The following is a 21,327-nucleotide window of genomic DNA, read 5'->3' on the forward strand; positions in this document are numbered from 1 at the left end:
AATTTGTTTATGTCTGGATCTGATTCCCCAAGAACTCGGACTTGAGATCCTGATACTCCTATCGGCAAGCTGAGAACCTACACAATGAGAAGAAGTTAGCTAACCCCGGGGTGATCCGGGGATAACCACTCCGATGATAAAGTCAGAAAGTGTTTGAGAAGATAAGTATGAGAGAGAAAGTAGAGAGAGAGAGAGAGTTATTAATGTCCTCATTAATGAGGTCTTACCTACTATTTATAATGATCCAACTTGACAGGTGGCCCTCATCCATGCAAAGCCTCCTGCGCCAAGTGTCAAGCTTCTGCTGCAACGGCCGAATTCCGACAGGCCGATATGTCTGCTTTCTGGTTCATATCGGCGTATTTTCACAATTACTCAGGGTTTGGTCACGTGCTTCTACAAGATATCGGTCTTGCCTAGATATCATCCCATACAATTAGCCCCCCAAGTGAGGACGCATGATCACACATCATCGTTCTCATTTAATGTAGCCGACAAACTTAACCTAACTAAACAAACTTTGGGTTCCACTTCTCATTCTTCAAATTTTACCTCATTTTGGAATTTTCATATGACAACGTTTCTTGCACTCTGTCAAGCACTGTGCATCAATGAAACTTTACTGCTGCCTGCTGTTGCTCCAGTTCGTTATACCCATTTGGCTTATACTCAAACACTGCAGCGGATGAAGTTTAGGGATACCTTAGAGACTTGCATCTTTTGCTGAGAAAATTTGCTTCTATATTCTTTTAAGCTCTATATTCTTTTGCTCACCAATAATATTTATGTTTTTATTTATTAAACCATAAAGCCTTGTCAGATTTATACGCCTTGATAAGTTTTAATTCGAGTTGAAGGCGTATAAGTCAGCTTCCATCCGTTGTCTCTCAACTGTTTGTGCCGGTTGTTGATTCTTGCCTGTGTTCAACCGGTATTGTGTCAAATGCCCTTTTCTGATCAGCTCCTCAATGTTATCCTTCAACTGCGTACACTCCTCTGTGTAATGTCCCACATCCCTATGGAACATACAATACTTCTTCACATCCCTCGGTCTTGCCTTCATGGGAATCGGCCTTGACCAATCTTCTCTATTCTGGTTCACTGAGTAGATTGCTGCCCTTGGTGTATTCAGGGGAGTGTAATTTCACTTTGTACATCATTAAGAGATCTTTGACTGGCTTACAGTCAAATTGGGTTCCGTGATCAAAAACCATTGCCATCGGCAACCCAAATCTTGTAAAGATATTCTTCCATATAAACTTCTTCACCTCTGGTGCCGTTATCTTCGCTACTGGTTCTGCCTCAATCCATTTTGTGAAATAATCTATCCCCACTATCAGAAATTTTCTTCCACCCGTGGCCGATGGGAATGGGCCAACTATATCCATCCCCCATTGCATAAAAGGGATTGGATTCAACATCGGTGTCAGATCATTAGGAGGCAAGTTAATAACTGGGGCAAACTTTTGGCATTTCTCACATCTTTTAACATAAGCCACTGCATCTGCATTCATCGTCGGCCAGTAATACCCCCTTCTCATCGCTTCTCTGGATAAGGCTCTTGCTCCGAGATGATTACCACAACTACCCTCATGCAACTCTTCTATCAATCTTGCTGACTCAAAGTCCGTTATACACCTCTGTAACGGCAGTAAAAATCCCCTTTTGTATAACTGACCTTGATACATGACAAACCATACACTATCTTTTCTTAATTTTTTCAACTCCCCCTTATCCGTCGGCACTGCACCATGAACGAGATATGCCAATATTTTATCATACCACTGGTTCCCGATGTCTGTACATAGCACCTCTGCCGACATCTCGTCTACGCTTCTCTGCTTTAAAACTTCCACCATAACCGTCCTTTCTAAGTCATTAAAACTCGAACTTGCCAATCTTGCCAACGCATCTGCTTGAGTATTTTTCAGTCTTGGAACCAGTTTTATCTCAAAATATTGCAATTGCGCTGCTAACTGTTTCATCTTCTCCAAATACTTCACCATTGCCGGCTCTCGAGTTTCATACTCTCCACTATATTGACTTGATACCAGCTGGGAATCAGTTGTCAAAACCAACCGTTTTGCTTCTACTGCTATCGACAACTGCATTCCGGCTATTGCAGCTTCGTACTCGGCTTCATTATTTGTTGCCTTGAATTTAAACTTCATGGCATACTCAAACATTTTCCCGTCTGGAGCCGTTATCACAATTCCAGCCCCTGCTGCCGTTGTTGTAGCTGAACCATCAACTGATACCTGCCATGTGCCCAATTCTTCTTCTTCATCGGTGTATGTGGTCTCAACAATGAAATCCGACAAAGCTTGAGCCTTAATTGACGTTCTAGGCCTGTAGCTTATTTCATATTTCGATAACTCAACTACCCATGTCAGTAATCTGCCAGATGTATCCATTTTGTGCAATGATTTCTCCAAAGGGTGATTGGTTAACACCTCTATCGGATGTGCATCAAAATAAGGTCTCAACTTTCTAGCCGCCACCACTACTGCTAACGCCATCTTTTCTATCACTAGATATCTGTGTTCTGCCGCATTAAGTACATGACTGACAAAGTATATCGGCTTCTGCTGCTTCTTCCTTTCCACCAGCAAAACGGCTGCTACCGTTTTTGGCGATGCCGAAATATACAACTGCAACACCTCTCCCTTCTCGGGCCTGGCAATCGTGGGAAGAGATCTGAGATGATTCCTTACTACTTCCAGAACATCACTTTGTTCCTTTCCCCACTCGAATGCCTTGTTCTTTCTTAGCACCATGAAAAATGGAAGCGCCTTGTCAGCTGACTTGCTGATAAATCTAGTCAATCCTGCCATCCCACCAGTCAATCTCTGTATATCACGAATAGTTTTTGGTTGTTTCATTTGGAGTACCGCATTCACCACCTTATCTGGATTTGCATCTATTCCCCGTTCACTGACCATAAAGCCCAAAAATTTCCCTGATCTGACCCAAAACACACACTTTTCCGGATTCAACTTCATCTGATATCTCCTTAACGTCTCAAATGTTTCCTTCAGATCCGCTATATGGTCCTCTTTCTCCTTACTCTTTACTATCGTATCATCCACATACACCTCAACATTCCGGCCTTTCTGCTTCTCAAATATCTTGTCTACCAACTTTTGATACGTTGCCCCTGCATTTTTCAACCCAAACGACATTGCCTTATAACAGTACACACCGGCATCTGTTATAAAAGCTGTTTTATTCCTATCAGCCTTATGCATGCTGACTTGATGATAGCCCGAAAATGCATCCAGGAAACTGAGCATAGCATGACCAGAGGTTGAGTCTACTAGCCTATCTATCCGGGGTAATGGGTAGCAATCCTTAGGGCAAGCCTTATTCAGATTTGTAAAATCTACACACATTCGCCACTTCCCTGTCGGCTTTCTCACCATCACCACATTTGCCAACCATTCTGGATACGTGCAAGGCTCAATGAACTCTGCCGCTAAAAGCTTATTTACCTCAGCCTGAATTGCTTCTATCTTTTCAGTTGAGAAATTGCGCTTCTTTTGCCTTATCGGTCTGAACTTTCTATCAACATTCAATTTATGCTCCATCACCTCTGGATGTATTCCTGGCATCTCACTTGCTGAAAACGCAAAGACATCTGCATTCTCACGCAACAGGCTTATCAGATGACACCTTGTATCTATATCCATATCAGCCCCAACCTTCACTGTTCTACTCGGATCACCCGGTTGCAACTCAACCTGGATAGTTTCTCCCCCCGGTAACGGCCTTGGAGTCTCCTCGGGCCTGGTATCAAAGTTTTTCATAGCCAAGTCTTGAACTGTTGGCTCACCTTCTTTCATCGGGTTGCATGGTATCGGAGCACTGCCAATTGGGTTCTTTAAAGCTGTCACATAACAAGCTTTTGACATCACCTGACCTCCATACACCTTTTCCACAGCTCCTAAATTCGACACATAAGCTATTGCCAAATGATAAGTTGATACAACTGCCTGCATATCATGTATTATCGGCCTGCCGATAATTGCATTGTAGGCGGACTGGTAACACATCTCTTGCCTGTGGCCCATCACCCAGCCTAACTGGTAACATTATGCTTCCTTCTGGCCTTACAGTTGACCCATTGAACCCGATTACAGGATATGATACCGGCTTCAGGTATTGCCTACCTATATTCATCTCATTAAAAGCTTGCACAAACAACACATTTGCTGAACTGCCTCCGTCCACCAGCACTCTTTTGATGTCAGCCCCGTTTATTTTAGTTATCAAAACCAACGGGTCATCATGTGGGAACACTACACCCCTTGCATCTTCTTCTGTGAACACCACCTCAGGTATCGCAGCTGGCCGAGGATGATTGTCCACATCCAGGGCACAGACTAGATGACGGTGCTCAGCCAAATGCTTCTTTGCTCCACTAATCGTTCCTCCATGAATCGGCCCCCCCGTTATCACATCTACCCTTCCAGTAGATAACAGCGGTATTCCTACATCCCCTTGTCGGACTATTCCCCCTTGCGCCCTTTCAGGCCGTGCTTCCATCCGTTGCCTCTCAACTGTTTGTGCCGGTTGTTGATTCCTGCCTGTGTTCACCGGTATTGTGTCAAATGCCCTTTTCTGATCAGCTCCTCAATGTTATCCTTCAACTGCGTACACTCCTCTGTGTAATGTCCCACATCCCTATGGAACATACAATACTTCTTCACATCCCTCGGTCTTGCCTTCATGGGAATCGGCCTTGACCAATCTTCTCTATTCTGGTTCACTGAGTAGATTGCTGCCCTTGGTGTATTCAGGGGAGTGTAAGTGCTGTATCTCATTGGCAGCCTTGTTGTTCTTGAATCTTGCCGACTTCCTCCTCCCCTTCCTAGGGCAGGAGCTCTCGGCCTACCTCCTCCAGATGATGTCCCTTCATGCTGACTTTGCCCTCTTCCGGCAACGACATGCCTACTACTTGTCTTCATCAACTCTTCACTCTTAATATAATCATAAGCCTTGCTAAACGCCGCTGCTAATGTCGGCAGATTTTTCCTTGTGAGGTAACGCTTGAAATCAGAATCAACCAAGCCATTCATCAAAGCCATTACAGCTATTTCTTGTTGCAAATTCGGAATTGTGTTTGCCTCATTGTTAAATCGCCTAATGTAATCCCTCAAGGATTCATCCGGTTTCTGCTCTACGGCCATCAATTCTCCAGAGGTTCTCTGCCTCACACTATTGCTGACATACTGACCCACAAACATCTCGGTCAATCTTTCAAAACTATCTACTGACCCAACTTCAAGGTTGTTGAACCAATCGGCTGCGGCCCCAATCAAAGTAGTCGGAAAGACCTTACACCAGACTGCATCTGAGTTGGTATACAACATCATGTGCCCCTCATAGGACGTTATAAATCTTGCCGGATCCCCTTTTCCATCATACCTACAAGTCGGCATTTTCACCTTTTCCATCGGCTGTTCCAAAATATGCTGGGCAAAAGGAGATGCCCTTAATTGCACCACTGTTCGCACTGCCTGCCCATCTACTTGCGAACTTCTCTGCTGTTGGGTTCTCGTACTTACGATGTGACTTGAGGATTGTTCAACCCGCCGTGACATTGTGTGCGATCTTATTGGCGACTCATATCGGGATCTCCTAGGCGAGTTCATCAACTGATTATGTTGCTCTTCCTGGTTACGGTGCGGTGTTCCTCTATCGGCCTGAGCGGCCCCCCTTTCAGCCTGTGCCGCCTCAGCCTCCTTTCTCTTCCTACTCATTGCACTCATCACCCTTGCTGCTGTCTCCAATTCATCTGGTGTGAATGCCGCCATGGGATCCTCTGCCTCCCCTCCACCTGTAGGGGAGGTTATCGGCATGTGAAACTGGTTACCCTCTAAGGTATGGGTTTCATCCACTATCTCCACCTGAGGCTGTTCTACTGATTGATTTACTACTTTTCTTGTCACTGGTGTTTCATTGTTTCCGGCCATGATTGTTATTGTTATATTTATATTTTTTTTTCTGTGTGTGAGGTTCTTAGGCGATAGAAGTGATCAAAGCACCCTTCTTCTAGCGCCAAACTGTTTCTGTCTGGATTTGATTCCCCAAGAACTCGGACTTGAGATCCTGATACTCCTATCGGCAAGCTGAGAACCTACACAATGAGAAGAAGTTAGCTAACCCCGGGGTGATCCGGGGATAACCACTCCGATGATAAAGTCAGAAAGTGTTTGAGAAGATAAGTATGAGAGAAAAAGTAGAGAGAGAGAGAGTTATTAATGTCCTCATTAATGAGGTCTTACCTACTATTTATAATGATCCAACTTGACAGGTGGCTCTCATCCATGCAAAGCCTCCTGCGCCAAGTGTCAAGCTTCTGCTGCCACGTGCCGAATTCCGACAGGCCGATATGTCTGCTTTCTGGTTCATATCGGCGCCTTTTCACAATTACTCAGGGTTTGGTCACGTGCTTCTACAAGATATCGGTCCTGCCTAGATATCATCCCATACAAAATTTTCATATTATCGTATGATTATGCTGTCTGAAAATGATTGTTACGTTGTATGATTAAAAGATAGATTAGTGCATGACTAAAATACCCTCATGCATATTTATATGGAAGTTGTCTTTGCTACTTTCTTATTCTTTATTTTCCATCTGTTAATTGCACTTATAAGTAGATACAAACACGATTATGAAAGACATTATTGAGTTGTTGACTTTGTTTCGGAATGTAAGTTTCCTCTGTTTTTGAAAGTTTGACACAATTGTCATATACTCGTTTTTTTGTTAGAAAGCTAACCTTTTTTCTCAGAAAGCTAAGTAATATGTAAAAAGTTGGGTGAGTGTAATAGATAAATTAATTAGTAGAGGTATAAGTAATATGGGGATTACTTGTTGAAACATCTTTAACCCAAAAGTGAGTCATACTTGCATTGTTGAGGCATCTTTAACCCAAGAAAGTGAGTAAATTACAAATGAACCTGATGTAAACAAAAAGTTTACACATCGTTCTTAATTCTTTATGATGTTTGTTAATGTGCCATTTCAATTATCAATACATTGCCTAAGATTAGCTTTAATTAACAAGAATAATCAAAATAGTAAAATGAGTTGGTACATGAAAATATTACATTGAGATATATCAACAAAATCCAACATAAGTATATATTTCTTAAGCATAATCTTAATCATAACAAAAAGTCAAAATAATAGTAACTTATTTGAATTATGTCAAAATCAATGCATGTCAACTAATTAGATTGGTTGAATTATCAATTATGTATTGTTGTACTACTTATCATTTAAGTGGAATAGAATCTAAAGAATATGAAGCAATGCAAGCAGTAAATGGTTGGTGAAATTTAGACTAAACCAAAATTACAAAAAATCAATTACTCAAATTATATGTAGGGCTTTTTCTATTGTTAAGGATTCTTTCCTATTTTTTTTTTAGGTAACAAGAACGATCGGACATAGTTGAAATCTTTAAAAGGTCAACCTAATCAGTATTAGCGATTAGGTCCATTAATTTTAGTGTAGGGAGAAAGATAAGGGTATTCCCACCCCAAAATTCATTCTTTAATGTTTGTTTGTTTGTTTGTTTTTCCTTTAATGTTTGTTAGTTATTGCACCTTTTGCTTTAAAGTATTCTACGTAATATTTTGTTACATTTCTTTTTCCACCTATTTCCTCTTTTATGCCTCACAAATTAAATAAATTGACATGCAACATTTTCTTGTATCTTTCCTGTATTAAAGATATGAAAAAAAAACCCTTTATCCTCTAAAGTTATGTTACTGTAAGTAAGTATACTTTTTTTTTTTGAGGGAAACAATAAGTTATATACTTGTAATTTGAAGTTTTTTGAAAGAATGTACAATATATAATTTATACCTTAATAATCCTCATATCATCTAATTAAGTTTTACTAGATGAAGCCCGTGCGATGCACAGTTTACTTGATTTTTTTATAAAAATATGTTTGTTTTTTTGTAGTTATGTGCTAAAATTTGTTATATGTTTAGATAAAATTCCTACTATCAAAAGATCATATTTTATATACTTGTATAATTAATTTAAACTTAAAAATCTCATTCGTCAATTTTGCTTACGTGGTATTTGAATTATTTAATTCTAAAAGAAATTAATAATCTCTTATTTAATTGACTAACACTAAAATTTATTATCTTACTTGGCGCGCTAAAAAAATTAGATCCTACGTGGTTCTCAAAAAACTCGGAAAAAAACTCTCCTTTATATATATATATATATATATATATATATATATATATGTATATATACATAATTAAATTCTATAACATTAGGCTAAGGGTCTGTACTCATTGACTGAACTCAATTGAACTGAATTGAACTGAACTGAGTTGAACTGAACTGAACTGAATATTTTATAAGAGAAATAAATTAGGAGCTGAACTGAAGTGAACTGAACTGAACTGAAATGAACTGAACTGAACTAAGCTGAACTGAATTGAACTGAATTTCAATGTAAGAGAACAGGCCCTAAGCCGGCCTCTTTAACGTAAGAGAACAGGCCCTAAGCCGGCCTCTTTATTAATTTCCTTCACAACCAATAAAAAAGTTAGGGCCTTCACTCAATTTTTCTACACATCTAATTTTCAATAACAAAATGATAAAAACCTATATAAATTTCACACTATTCTGATAAAATAAATTGATAACTAAACAACTTATTACTTTTTTTTTTTTTGACGGGAACTTATTACTTAAACTATGTCTTATAACAATTATAACCATCAACTAATAAGTAAATAAGTACGCAACCATTAGTTTATTTAGCTTGTAAAGAAGATAGTACTTGTATATTGTATGCATCATGCATAATGAATTGATTATGATGAATGATATTGATCATCAATTAGTCATCATATACATACTTAAGACTATTATCATTATTATATATTGTATATATATATATATTCCTTGAATCATAGTACAACGATTTAAGAAATGTACGGATGACATTAATTTAGTTGATTAAGATAAGAAGACTTTACATACTTATCAATTAACATAAACTTTTAAATAATCATATGTGATATGTACAATAAATATTGCATATCCGTTATACAGTTACCCTAAAATGAGCAAAAGTTACCCTAATATAAATAAAGGTTACTCTGACATAAATAAAAGTGACGAATTATTTATACTTTAATTTATTGATAAAAGTTACCTAAAAATTTGTAAAGTGATCCTAAATTTGATAAAAATGACCCCCAATTACTGTATATCGGATGTATACAAAAATTACTCTGGAATTTAAAATATATGCACTCTACATCATTTTTCCTACACTTTTATTCAAACTTTGTAAGATAGATAAGTGGATAACATATATGTAGGTAGAGTATAAATTTGGAGTAGTAAAAATGTATACGGATGACTACACTTTTATTCAAAATTTGTAAGATAGAGTATATATTTTACATGTCTTAACATCTATATATATATTTATATATTTCGAAACCAATCTGAACATCTATATATACTTAATATTTTATATGTTTTGTAGTAGTATGTTTTGGAGCAGTAAAAATAGTACTCCGTAGTCAAATTAAACTCAATATTAAAATTAAAATGCAAAAGAAATTATTAACAAAGATCTAAATTTATTAGTCAATGAATAATTGTCACAAAATACAGAAAACATACTGACCATTAAAACCATCCAAGGAACGCATCCCTTTATAATGTTCTAAATTTTTACTCGTATGTTCTAAATTTTAAACTAGATGTTCTAAATTTTAATATACGTGTTCTAAATCTTAAATGAGTTAAATCAGATGTTTTGAATCATTACTCACATGTTCTAAATCTTAAATTATTTGTTCTAAATTTTAACTTTATACTTCGTATGTTCTAAATTTTTTAATCATATGTTCTGAAGTATTACTAGTATGTTCCAAACTTTTACTCACATGTTCTAAATGTTACTCATATGTTTTAAATTTGAAATCTGATGTTCTTAATTTTTATTCACATGTTCTAAATCTTAAATCAGATGTTCTAAAATTTATTCAAATTTTCTAAATTTCAAATCAAGCTTTTCAAATTTTTAATCACGCATTGTAAATCCAAAATCAAATGTTCTAAATTATTACTCACGTAGAAGTTCTAAATTATTACTCACGTGTTCAAAATTTTAAATCATGTGTTCTGAAATTTTATGATATGTTCTAAATTCTTACTCATATGTTCTAAATTTTTACTCACATGTTCTAAATTTAATATATATATATATATATATATATATATATATATATATATATATATACTACATCAATTTTCGATCAGTTTGTAGATAGCTTGATGTTTGATGCTATAGCCTTTAATTAATACTTTTCCCGTTTTTATTTAATTGACGCATTCAATTTAAGCACACATATTAAGGAAAGGAGAGAGATGAGAGAGAATGATAAAGCAAATGGAGCTAGTACACTAAAAAAATCAAGCTAAGTAGAAAATTTACCCAAAAGGAAAATTTTAAGCACACATATTAAGAAGAGGAGAGAGACGTCAGAGAGTGATAAAGCAAATAGAGTACACTAAAAAAAACAAGGAGGAAAGTTTACCCAAAAGAGACGGGAAACGTATCAACTAAAAACAAACTTGCTAAAAAGAAATACGTGTCAACTAAAAAAAATGATGGAGGTTAGTATATTTGTCTGTTTTATGTTAAAAAAAATGAATAATTCTCACATTATATTAATTATCAATATATACCTATACTAAAGGCGAAACCAGAAATGACACTTGTCATAACCTGGTTAAAAATTTTCCCTCCAAAAGTTCTTTTTTTTTTTTTTTCAAAGCTTTTTAGAGAAGTATTTAATGTAGTACTTACTTTACAATAATATTTCTTTTCTATTTGGCAAGTATATTCATTTTTACACATTCAACAAAGATTTATATATTTATTTATTTTATGACGGAAACAAAGTCATATAAAGTCATATAATACAATAATGTAATATTATCTATAACTTTGTAATGTAATCCATGATTATTTTTATTAGTCGTGCATGCATTTCTTCCTCTGTTTTCTTTAAAGATTCAAAAAAATTGTAATTACCGAACTTTCATCCTATTTTAGAGTTTGATATTATTTTTTATAGTAAAATAATTGTATTAAACTAATAATAAATATTGAAATTACCGTGCACGGGATCTAACCTAGTTATAAATAATTACGAGTATTTTTTATCGTATTCAATTGCAACTTTGCTCCATTTCCTAAATTTAGAAGTCCTATGGACGGAGAGAGTGACATATTCTAGCGTGATTGTGATTTCAAAGTCCCAGAGAAGCACAAAACCTTATATATACACGAAGTATTGAATGTCTAAAGATCATATTTAATACATCAAACTTTTCCTACATAGTCTTTTAGCAATCAAATTAAAGCAACAATGCTAAACATAACAGCCATCAAAACTGCCTCTGATGGCATTTTGCAAGGTGATAACGCCCTTCAAACTGCCTTTCCCTTACTCATTATACAAACCACGTTAATCCTCGTTGTAACCCGCCTTCTCGCCTTCGCCTTCAAGCCTCTCCGTCAACCCAAAGTCATTGCTGAAATTGTGGTATGTACTCGGAATAAATCATACAATGCCTCAAATGATTATCTATTAAGATTCATATGTTTGTTGTATAAAATGTTTTTAATTATTTTATTTTTGTTTAATAATGATTTATTTAACATTAAATAGGGAGGTATATTGCTGGGACCATCAGCATTTGGTAGGAACCAACAATACATGGATAAAATCTTTCCAAAATGGAGCACACCAATTTTAGAATCAGTTGCTAGCATTGGTCTTCTTTTCTTCCTATTCCTAGTAGGCCTTGAGTTGGACCTAGGCTCTATTCGCCGTAGCGGCCGTGAGGCCTTCACCATTGCTCTAGCCGGAATAAGCCTACCGTTTATCGGTGGTGCGGCGGTAGCTGTTATACTCCGCCGCACCATCGAAGGAGCTGACCGAGCTGGTTATGGTCCGTTCCTTGTGTTCATGGGAGTTTCACTCTCTATCACCGCCTTTCCAGTGTTAGCCCGTATTTTGGCTGAACTCAAACTCTTGACAACCAAGGTAGGGGAAACAGCTATGGCAGCGGCAGCTTTTAACGATGTAGCTGCATGGATCCTCCTTGCTCTTGCTGTTGCTCTAGCAGGCAACGGCGAGGCAGGTGGCCATAAAAGCAGCCCGTTGGTCTCGTTGTGGGTGTTGCTAGCCGGGGTTGGGTTCGTAGCATTTATGTTCTTGGCTATTAAGCCACTAATGGCCTGGATGGTCCGACGTTGCTCCGCAGAGCAGGGTGTGGTGGACGAGCTTTATATCACTATAACCCTAGCCGGTGTACTCGTGGCCGGGTTTATGACCGACTTTATAGGCATTCATTCCATATTTGGAGCATTCATTTTCGGTTTGATTATCCCTAAAGAAGGTGATTTTGCCGAGAAACTACTAGAGAGAATTGAGGATTTTGTTTCAGGCTTATTGTTGCCACTATATTTTGCCTCTAGCGGTCTAAAGACCGACGTCACAAAGATCCAAGGGGCCGTCGCGTGGGGGTTACTCGTGTTGGTGATCGCGGTCGCGTGCTTCGGCAAGATTTTTGGGACCTTCGTGGTGGCTAAGTTTTGTAAAATGAAGGCTAGGGATGCGTTAGTCCTTGGTGTGTTGATGAACACAAAAGGTCTGGTGGAGCTCATTGTCCTCAATATCGGGAAAGAAAAAAAGGTTAGTTTGTACCTTACTCTACTAATTTAATACTACATCCGTTACATATTATTTGCAACGATTAGACACTTTCCCTCTCTACTTTATGTCAAATCGCTGCAAATAATATGTAACGGAGGTAGTATATTGTTTATTATTGCAATTTTAGTACAGTAGTGTTTAATCAATTTTCTTTAATTTGCACGTTCAATTGAGTTTATGTTTGCATGCCATGATGCCAACCTAATTAAGCTTAGAAATTACTCCGTAGAATGTTCATAAATGTTAGCATTTTATTATTTCCCACCTTCATTAATTTATAAGTTAAGCTAATAAAATGGACAACAGGAAATATTATAGAAATTATTACTTCAATTTGGTATCTTTGCTCACATGTATGATGTATATAGTTGAGTAAGCAATGCTAATAATAAGGTTGTATTCTAGCAACTTGCTTGAGAATTACTGTACTCATCTAATGGGTGACAAAACCAGCATGATATTGATCACTTTTATATCCAATGTAACATATAATACCTCTGTTTTATACGTAGTATAAGTTTAAAATTATGGAACCATAAACCAAATTTGCGTCAACTACTAAGCTAGGAACATTTTGATTGACTTTTAATAATTATCTCTATTACACATGATACGTTGATGACTAATTCCAATAATTTTTATTTAACAAAAATTATACTAGCTAGTATGTGTGATTATTTTACATTCATCTTGATTTATAATATACTTTGTATTTTTATATTTACTACTTGTAATTGTTAATAATACGGAGTAGTATATAAGTGTTTAAAATAATGCATTAATTAGCGTAAAAGTGTATTAATTACAAAAAAAAAATTTCAAATTTTGCTAAGAATATTTACTATATATGTAGTTATGTACATTATATCTATAATATATAATAAAAGGCGTTCCTAAAAACGTCGATGTGCCACGTATTTTCTTTTTTGTTGCACCACGTCACCTTCCCAATATAAGGATAAGGAAAAGCGAACCCTCAACCCCCTATAACAAAGATAACAATTTCGCCAAATTATCAAGTATGTTAAATTATTAATATGTACAAAATACTTTGTCCGTTAACTATTATTTGCAACAAAGGGAGTGTTTGCGGATTCCTAGGCAAAATTTGTTTGTGAGTGTAAAATGGAGAGAGAAAAAGTTGGGTGCATGTGCCGAGGAGAGGGATAGAGAGAAATGATAACCTAAAAAGGAAAAAAAAACATTTGTTGCACATAATAGTTAGCATCCATTTATAGTATATGATGCAAAAATAGTTAACGGATGAAGTATATAAGTGCAAACCGCGAAGTTCAATTAAAATAAAATATACTATAAAAAAAACAATATAGTTTGACAACGACAATTACAATTTTAAAAAGCCTTTAATAAAATTTTATCGATTACACGATTACAACAATAGCAATGCGGTGCAACGCGCGAGCTACTCACTAGTTTCTTTTCGTAAGATAGTTATTGCTTTGTCCTTTTCAAAAGATTATATTATGCCATTTGGCTAAAAATAAACCATTTTTGAATCCAACTTATAATCTTGCTCGCTGAGAATTTCTTTCGAAAAAAAAAATATATATATTAAAATAAAAAAATAAAAAACTTATAATCTTTCACATTTTTTCATATTTGGACCTTATTAGAAATTGAAATATATGTATGATAGGATAGTATTAGAGAATCGTTGCTTAGATTATTTTAAAGTTTAGACTGTTAAATAAGTAATTCAAGTACTTCATAATTACAACTTTGAATTGGTAAACATTACATGTTTGATAAATAAATTAACGACAAGCTAGCAAATTATTGAGTGCCATTTAAACTAGAAGATGTGGATACAATTTACGATGACGGAAAACATCCTAACTTTTTCACGAGTTAATATTTGACACGTAATGAATCATAAGCTCAAAAGATCCTTATGATCTTCACTTTAAATTAAAATAGTTTGTTTCTTTTATTAATGGCTTACGTTAACGTTGTATTTTTCATTGACATTGTCCTCTAACGTTTTAACGTTCATAGATCAATTTTTAATCCTAATATTAGTAAGAATAATCTTGAAAGTTGCTATCTTATTAGTCTGATGCAGCCACTGGCGTCTTATAATACATCCAATAATTGATGCAAATAACATTAACAATGATAATCTAATGACTTAGCAATTTGCAATAAATAATAGGTTAAGAATCCTAGTTTAAGCATCCAAGTTGAACTATTTAAAAATTGTTTAGTACATTTCCTCATTTCCAAGTAATAAGCAACTATTTATTTATTTATCTACATAATGGCCGGTTATGTCACATTGTAGACTTGTACATGTACTTTCTATTAATAGAAATATCAAAGGATGATTTTAAAATATTCAAAGTCAAACTTAATAATCTAATGTGATATTTAATTTCATTGTGAAGCTAAGGGATCTGAGTATGTATATGGTTGGTTAAATACTATAGATTCAATGTAGTATTATTTGCCTAGAAGTGGAGTTCACAACACTAACAAATCTTCCTTGTGATTTGACACCCCAGAGGAGTGATGTTGTGATTATGGCTTGACAAGTGTTTAAATTTTAGCCAAATGGAGGAAGTATTATAAACTAAATTACATTAAGTATAATAGTGACATATATATACATGGTTAAATGTCTTAGCTTTAACCATGTAGTCAACTCTCAATTCAAACAATAATTAATTACTTCCTTCTTAACATAGATTTTCTCATAATGTATAAATTTTGAGATGAATTGCATAATGTTATACTTATGATTAAAATTGAATATAGTAAACAAAGGTAGAAAGTATTAATTTTCAGTACAAAGTAAGGGCCTGTTCACATTTACTGAACTGAACTGAACTGAACTCATTGGAGCTGAACTGAAATTAAATAAATGTGAACAGACCCTAATACATTAGGTAAGAAGTAACGTTCATATTTAGAATAACTATAGAAGAATAGAAGAATGAAAATTCTTACATAACCAATACTAAACATGGTACATCAATTATAAAATGATGTTGTTGTTGTTGTTTATTTATTTATTTTTTTTCATGGTGAAACTTATACATATAACATAAGTAACATCTATTATCATTCAAATTTACTTTAAGATCATACTCTAATAAGATCATACTCTAATAATAAGACATTTTTTTCTCTCATTTTTGTAGGTTTTTTGCTACTATTACCAGCTATTATAAATCATACTCTAATAATATGACAATTTTTTCTCTCTTTTTTTTTTCTTTAATTTTTATTTTTAGTTTATTATTTTTTTTTTATGCTATTATTACCAACTAATAATTACTCCATTTATTTATTTTTTTCCTGTGACTTCAGGTTCTCAATGATGAGATGTTTGCAATTTTAGTTCTAATGGCACTCTTCACAACCTTTATAACAACACCAATAGTAATGGCAATATTCAAGCCAGACAGTTTCGGAACCCAAAAGAGGAAGCTTCAACCTGATGCCTCTGTACACATGGACTCTAGCACTACACCGGCAACCTCGGCTTTGAAAGAACAGTTCAGAGTCTTGGCCTGCGCTCATGGTCCAGGGAACGTATCCGGCCTCATCAACCTCATCGAATCAACCCGAAGCACGGCCTCAAAGAACAATCTTAAACTCTACATTATGCACCTTATAGAGCTCACTGAACGTTCCTCTTCGATTCTCATGGTCCACCGCCTTCGTCGTAATGGTTTCCCATTCATTGACCCAACTCGACGTCGTAGTCAAGTTGAGGTACATGACCGTGTTGCTTCGGCTTTTGAGACCTACGCTCAGTTAGGCCGGGTTATGGTTCGCCCTGTGACAAATATATCAGCCATTTCGACGATGCACGAAGATATTCGCCATGTAGCAGAAGGAAAGAGAGTGATGATGATCATAATGCCGTTTCATAAGATGTGGAGGAAGGATGAAGAAAGTGGAGAGATGAAATTGGTGGAGAATTTAGGGCATGGGTGGAGAGGTGTTAACCAAAGGTTGCTGAAGAATGCTCCTTGCACGGTTTCGGTTTTCGTGGACCGGGGTTTTGGGGCGGGTCGTGGAGTTCAGGATGATTCAACATCGCAAAGGCAGCTTAGAGTTTGTGTTATATTCTTTGGAGGGGCTGATGATCGAGAGGCTTTGGAGCTTGGGGCTAGAATGATGGACCATCCTGAAATTCGAGTTACGATTATAAGGTTTGTTGAGAGCCAAGAAATGGATGCTAGCAATGTCAAGCTAATGCCATCCCCTGAAAAGTGTAGTGATAGTAATTATACATTCTCTGTTGCTGCCATGAATCGAACCGAAGAGATGGTGAGCTTCCTAATCTCTTTTGTTACCGTTTTTTGTTTTCAATTTTCAGCTCTTTTGAAACTAACTTCAAGCAGAACTATGTTGGAGTCAAACAGTTTTCACTTTTCAGCTATCAGATTTTGAAAGTAACATGATCAGTACAAGCATAACTAATTTATGTTTAAAATACAAGTAAAACACTAAGTTTCATATGTGTGTGTTAGGTTATTAAATTAAAGGATCTCTCAATCAGGCAGGGTTTACTCGATCGATCAGGGGTTACTTGATTAAGGGTTACTCGATCAGTCAGGGTTTTGGTGTGTGTTAGTTGGCCACAACGCATGACTAGCCCTCACATAAAACGCCCTATATATAAAATTATATGATTTGAAAACATAAACCAAAAATGGGAAACTAGCAATGATATTGAACGGATAAGTTCATTTAAATATTTTGACAGTTTTGATTATGTGATGTAGGCACTCGATGAGACAATGGTGGAAAATTTCCGCAACAAATGGGGTGAAACAATGGAATTTATACAAAAACAAGCTACCAACATAGAGGAAGCAGTGTTGACTAGGGATGTCAATGGGGCGGGGCGGGGCGGATGTTGGCCTTCCCATCCCCATCCCCACCTAATATTTTCATCCCCATCCCCATCCCCATCCCCACGGCGGGTCCAATTTTCATCCCCATCCCCGCCCCACCGGGTACAACTCCAAAACCATCCCCGCCCCACCCCCCACTTGGATATCCATCCCCACCTTATCCCCACCAAAGACCCGCCTAATCCCCACCCAAGATCCACCTAATCTCCGTATCTCAAATAAAAAATCTTACATAATTAATACGAATTATAAAATAAAACATTCTACACACATTTTTGTGTTATAATATAAGTGTCATACAAAGTAGATTAATATTGTACTAGTATTTCAAGTAATTATTTATAATAGTATAAAAGTATGTAATTTTGCTTTAAAAGATATATAGTTGTGGGTATGAGGTGGGGATGGGGCGGGTATGAAGTGGGGCGGGTGGGGCGGGGCGGGGATGGGGCGGGTACAACTTAAAATCCACCCCCGCCCCATCACCCATGGCGGGTATGGTTTTTATCCCCATCCCCGCCCCACCACCCGCCAAACCGAGACCCATCCCCGCCCCACTGGGGCGGGGATGGGGCGGGTCTCCTACTTGACCCGCCCCACTGACATCCCTAGTGTTGACACTAGGTCGGAGTGGTGAGTACGACCTTATAGTTGTAGGCAAAGGTCGTTTTCCTTCGACAATGGTGGCTGAATTAGCAGACCGCCAAGCGGAGCATGCCGAGTTAGGGCCTATAGGGGACATCTTATCATCAACTAACAATGGCATTGTGTCATCTGTGTTGGTAATCCAACAACATGCTTCGGCACATGTAGAAGAGATGCCTGTTGATAAAGTAATTGATGGTGATGCTAATGACCAAGATGCTGCTAACCAAGTTTGATGATCTTTTTGCACAAAGTCTTCACTCTACAACATGGTAAATAGATTTTGTAATACGGTTAAGTGTTGTACTGTGCATTGTACAAAATATGTGTTTGTTCACTTCATGTATTTTTAAATATAATAATTATAATAGTTCCTCTGTTTTTTTTTTTAGTTGACACCTTTCTATTATCATTCTTGCCAACACATGTTTTTAACACTTAATGACTTTAATTATGAACATTATAAAATTACAAAAAGTGGATATAATAAAATATACATAAAGATGATCCAAACAAGATCTCACATGATTATATTTTATCGTATCTATAAATCACAAAAGCGAGTCAAAGTGTAGTATGTGAATAGTGTAAAAGTCAAATGGTAAAAAACGGAAGAAGTATGAAATATACTATGTTGCAATGGGAAGTTATTTCCCAAATGAATTTGTAATACATGAGAATTTAATTACTACATGAAATTCCTAGGAATTAGCTTAAAGTTGTTTGGTTGATACTTGGGAATTTTAACTTCCTAGGATTTTGCTTCCCATATCTTGTTTGGTTCACTTGCTACATTTCCCATGTATTTTAACAACCTTAACTACCTTTTATCAAAGTTATAATACATTCCTTTTTTTTTTGAAACTTGCCACAAACAATGAACTCTTAATTTTTTCTTTAACAAGAGTTTAACTACCTTTTTTTTTATTTTTTATTATTATTATTTTTTTTTTATTTTTTTTTTACATTCATTCATGGCAGTTTCATGCTCCACTAATCTAATCCACTGTATCAAAGCTCAATCATATGGAAACTACATGCTCTACTAGTCCACATAAGCGTAAAAATAAACATCACTTTTTAACTTGCATGCATTAGTATCAAATTAAAAAGATGAGCCATGAAGTATTGTTTCTTCCTTCCTCCCCTTACAAAAGATACACTATACTTTACAAAAGAGTTAATCTCATGAAAGCCATAAAATGTCAGGTTACGAGCATTACAAAAATTTACATTTAACCTTGCTATTTTAAATCACAGTAAGCTGCACAAAATATTATAATAATCGGCAAAGCAACAATAGTTAATTAACCGACACATATATATATTGGTGTCGTATTTTAGTGTATCATCACAAAAAGTAACAATAGTAGTCCTGCTAATTAAGAGACTTGAAGAGCAGCTCATATGATCCTTTTAGCTTAGGTACCAGTCTCTTCTTCATAGTATACTTGCAAAAATACCTTTTAATCGGGAATCAACAAACCTTGGACATAAGCATATTTGTAGTCGTCTAGAAGGCTGAAAAAGAAATCCACTTCTAGAGGATTAAAAGCAATCTTCTTTGAGACCGTAAGTACACCATTTGGAGATAATCCCTATATTTTCATAATTTCACTTGTCACTTTCATTCTTCTCTCTACAAAATTAGATTCATGTTAAAAACAACTAGCAAGACGACCAATATGTACACTTGCACCTTCTATCACGTCACTAATTATTGCAAGCTTGGTCGAAAAGTCTTATAAGGCTTCAATAGTTTATGTCCTTGCTCTCTTTGTCTTGGTAGTAGATCGCGTTGCTGATGGTGGAGTTCCAGTAGTACTATATTCAGAAGTTGGACTAGATTCCTCTTCATTACAATGGACTTCTTGTTCTTCTCCACCTCTCTCTTCTTGCTCAAGGCCATCTCCTCAAGCACATCAAACACACTTTCAGCTTCATTTCCCACTGCTCTGTCTTCGCCAAAAATCTTTCCTAGGTCATCATAAAATGGAAAAGGTTTGTTGTGTAACCCTGCAGCATTCTTATGGCTCTGCCAAGTAGAAAGATATAACAAAGTTCAGTCATCACGTTTTTTTTTTTAATGATATTAGACAAATAATATAGGACAATAGTTTTAATAATTACCTTAATCCATTCATCCCAAACAGTTTGCGAGCATGTGACAAACTTTCCCTCATCATTCCACCCAAATCCACTTGCACTAGGGCTAAGCATTTTAGTATTAGCATCGTATTGCTTTCTCAAAAGCTTAACTCGAGACTCAATATAAGGCTTAGATTTTTTGTCACAACCAAGGAATTTTCCTTTCATAAGAGCTTCAAGCTTAGCATAAGCACCATTTTTAAATTGATTGTTGTCAGTTTTCCGTCCACCAAGATCGACTAGATCATTCAGGGCATTAACAAGTGCACTATCCTCATGTAATGACCATCTCGACAAGTTTCTGGTAGAGTTGCTTCCAACACTTTTCATGAAGCTCTCTTGACTAGTACATTGACTCATTTGAAAGCATGTACTCTCTCTAGGCCAGCACACATATTATAGGAGACATATATACAAAATTTTTGTGATCTTTAAGTATATAATAAGTAATGACATATATAACTTCATAGTTAGCAAGTATGCAAAACTCATTCAAAATAATAAATATCATAAAAACAAAAACAGTAGATATAGATATATATCTATATAATTAATAAAATTGTACACAACATTGACCATGCTCTGGTATGATCATGTCATGGTAAAATTAATAGTAATAGTATTCTTAAAAAAAAAAAAAAAAAAAAAAAAAAAAAAAAAAAAATTCATAATACAAGTTGTACGAGGGAAGATTATTAAAACCAAGACAACTACTTAATCAGCCCTGGATTGCAACCAAGAGGCATACATCTTAGTTGCTAGGTCATGTCTAAATGAATTCCATATTGTGCTAGTCTCCATAACCTCAATACTTTCACCAACATCTTCTTGCATATAATTTCAATCCAATGCT

The 21,327-nt window shown here is 35.9% G+C and overlaps 1 protein-coding gene and 1 pseudogene across 1 annotated transcript; one reads left to right on the forward strand and one right to left on the reverse strand.

Annotated features, from left to right (window-relative positions):
• Nucleotides 1-11,439: 11,439 nt before the first annotated feature.
• LOC145596869 (cation/H(+) antiporter 20-like) lies at nucleotides 11,440-18,562 on the forward strand. Its single transcript, XM_081653059.1, has 6 exons — nucleotides 11,440-11,616; nucleotides 11,743-12,771; nucleotides 16,123-17,091; nucleotides 17,550-17,644; nucleotides 18,005-18,012; nucleotides 18,294-18,562. Exons 1-6 carry the CDS (start codon nucleotides 11,440-11,442, stop codon nucleotides 18,560-18,562), a joined length of 2,547 nt encoding a protein of 848 aa, XP_081509185.1.
• A 1,230-nt stretch (nucleotides 18,563-19,792) lies between these two features.
• Nucleotides 19,793-20,834, reverse strand: LOC145596870 (uncharacterized; annotated as a pseudogene).
• Between the last annotated feature and the right edge of the window lie 493 nt (nucleotides 20,835-21,327).

This window comes from Chenopodium album, chromosome 20, assembly GCF_948465745.1.
Source record: "Chenopodium album chromosome 20, dcCheAlbu1.1, whole genome shotgun sequence".
In the NCBI taxonomy this organism is placed as follows: domain Eukaryota; kingdom Viridiplantae; phylum Streptophyta; class Magnoliopsida; order Caryophyllales; family Amaranthaceae; genus Chenopodium; species Chenopodium album.

Bases quoted from the DNA above. Each gene is read 5' to 3' on its own strand.
- LOC145596869 (XM_081653059.1), top strand. From the start codon at position 11,440: ATGCTAAACATAACAGCCATCAAAACTGCCTCTGATGGCATTTTGCAA. The intron at 11,617-11,742 runs GTATGTACTCGG...AACATTAAATAG, and splicing joins AAGTCATTGCTGAAATTGTG to GGAGGTATATTGCTGGGACC. The intron at 12,772-16,122 runs GTTAGTTTGTAC...CTGTGACTTCAG, and splicing joins ATATCGGGAAAGAAAAAAAG to GTTCTCAATGATGAGATGTT.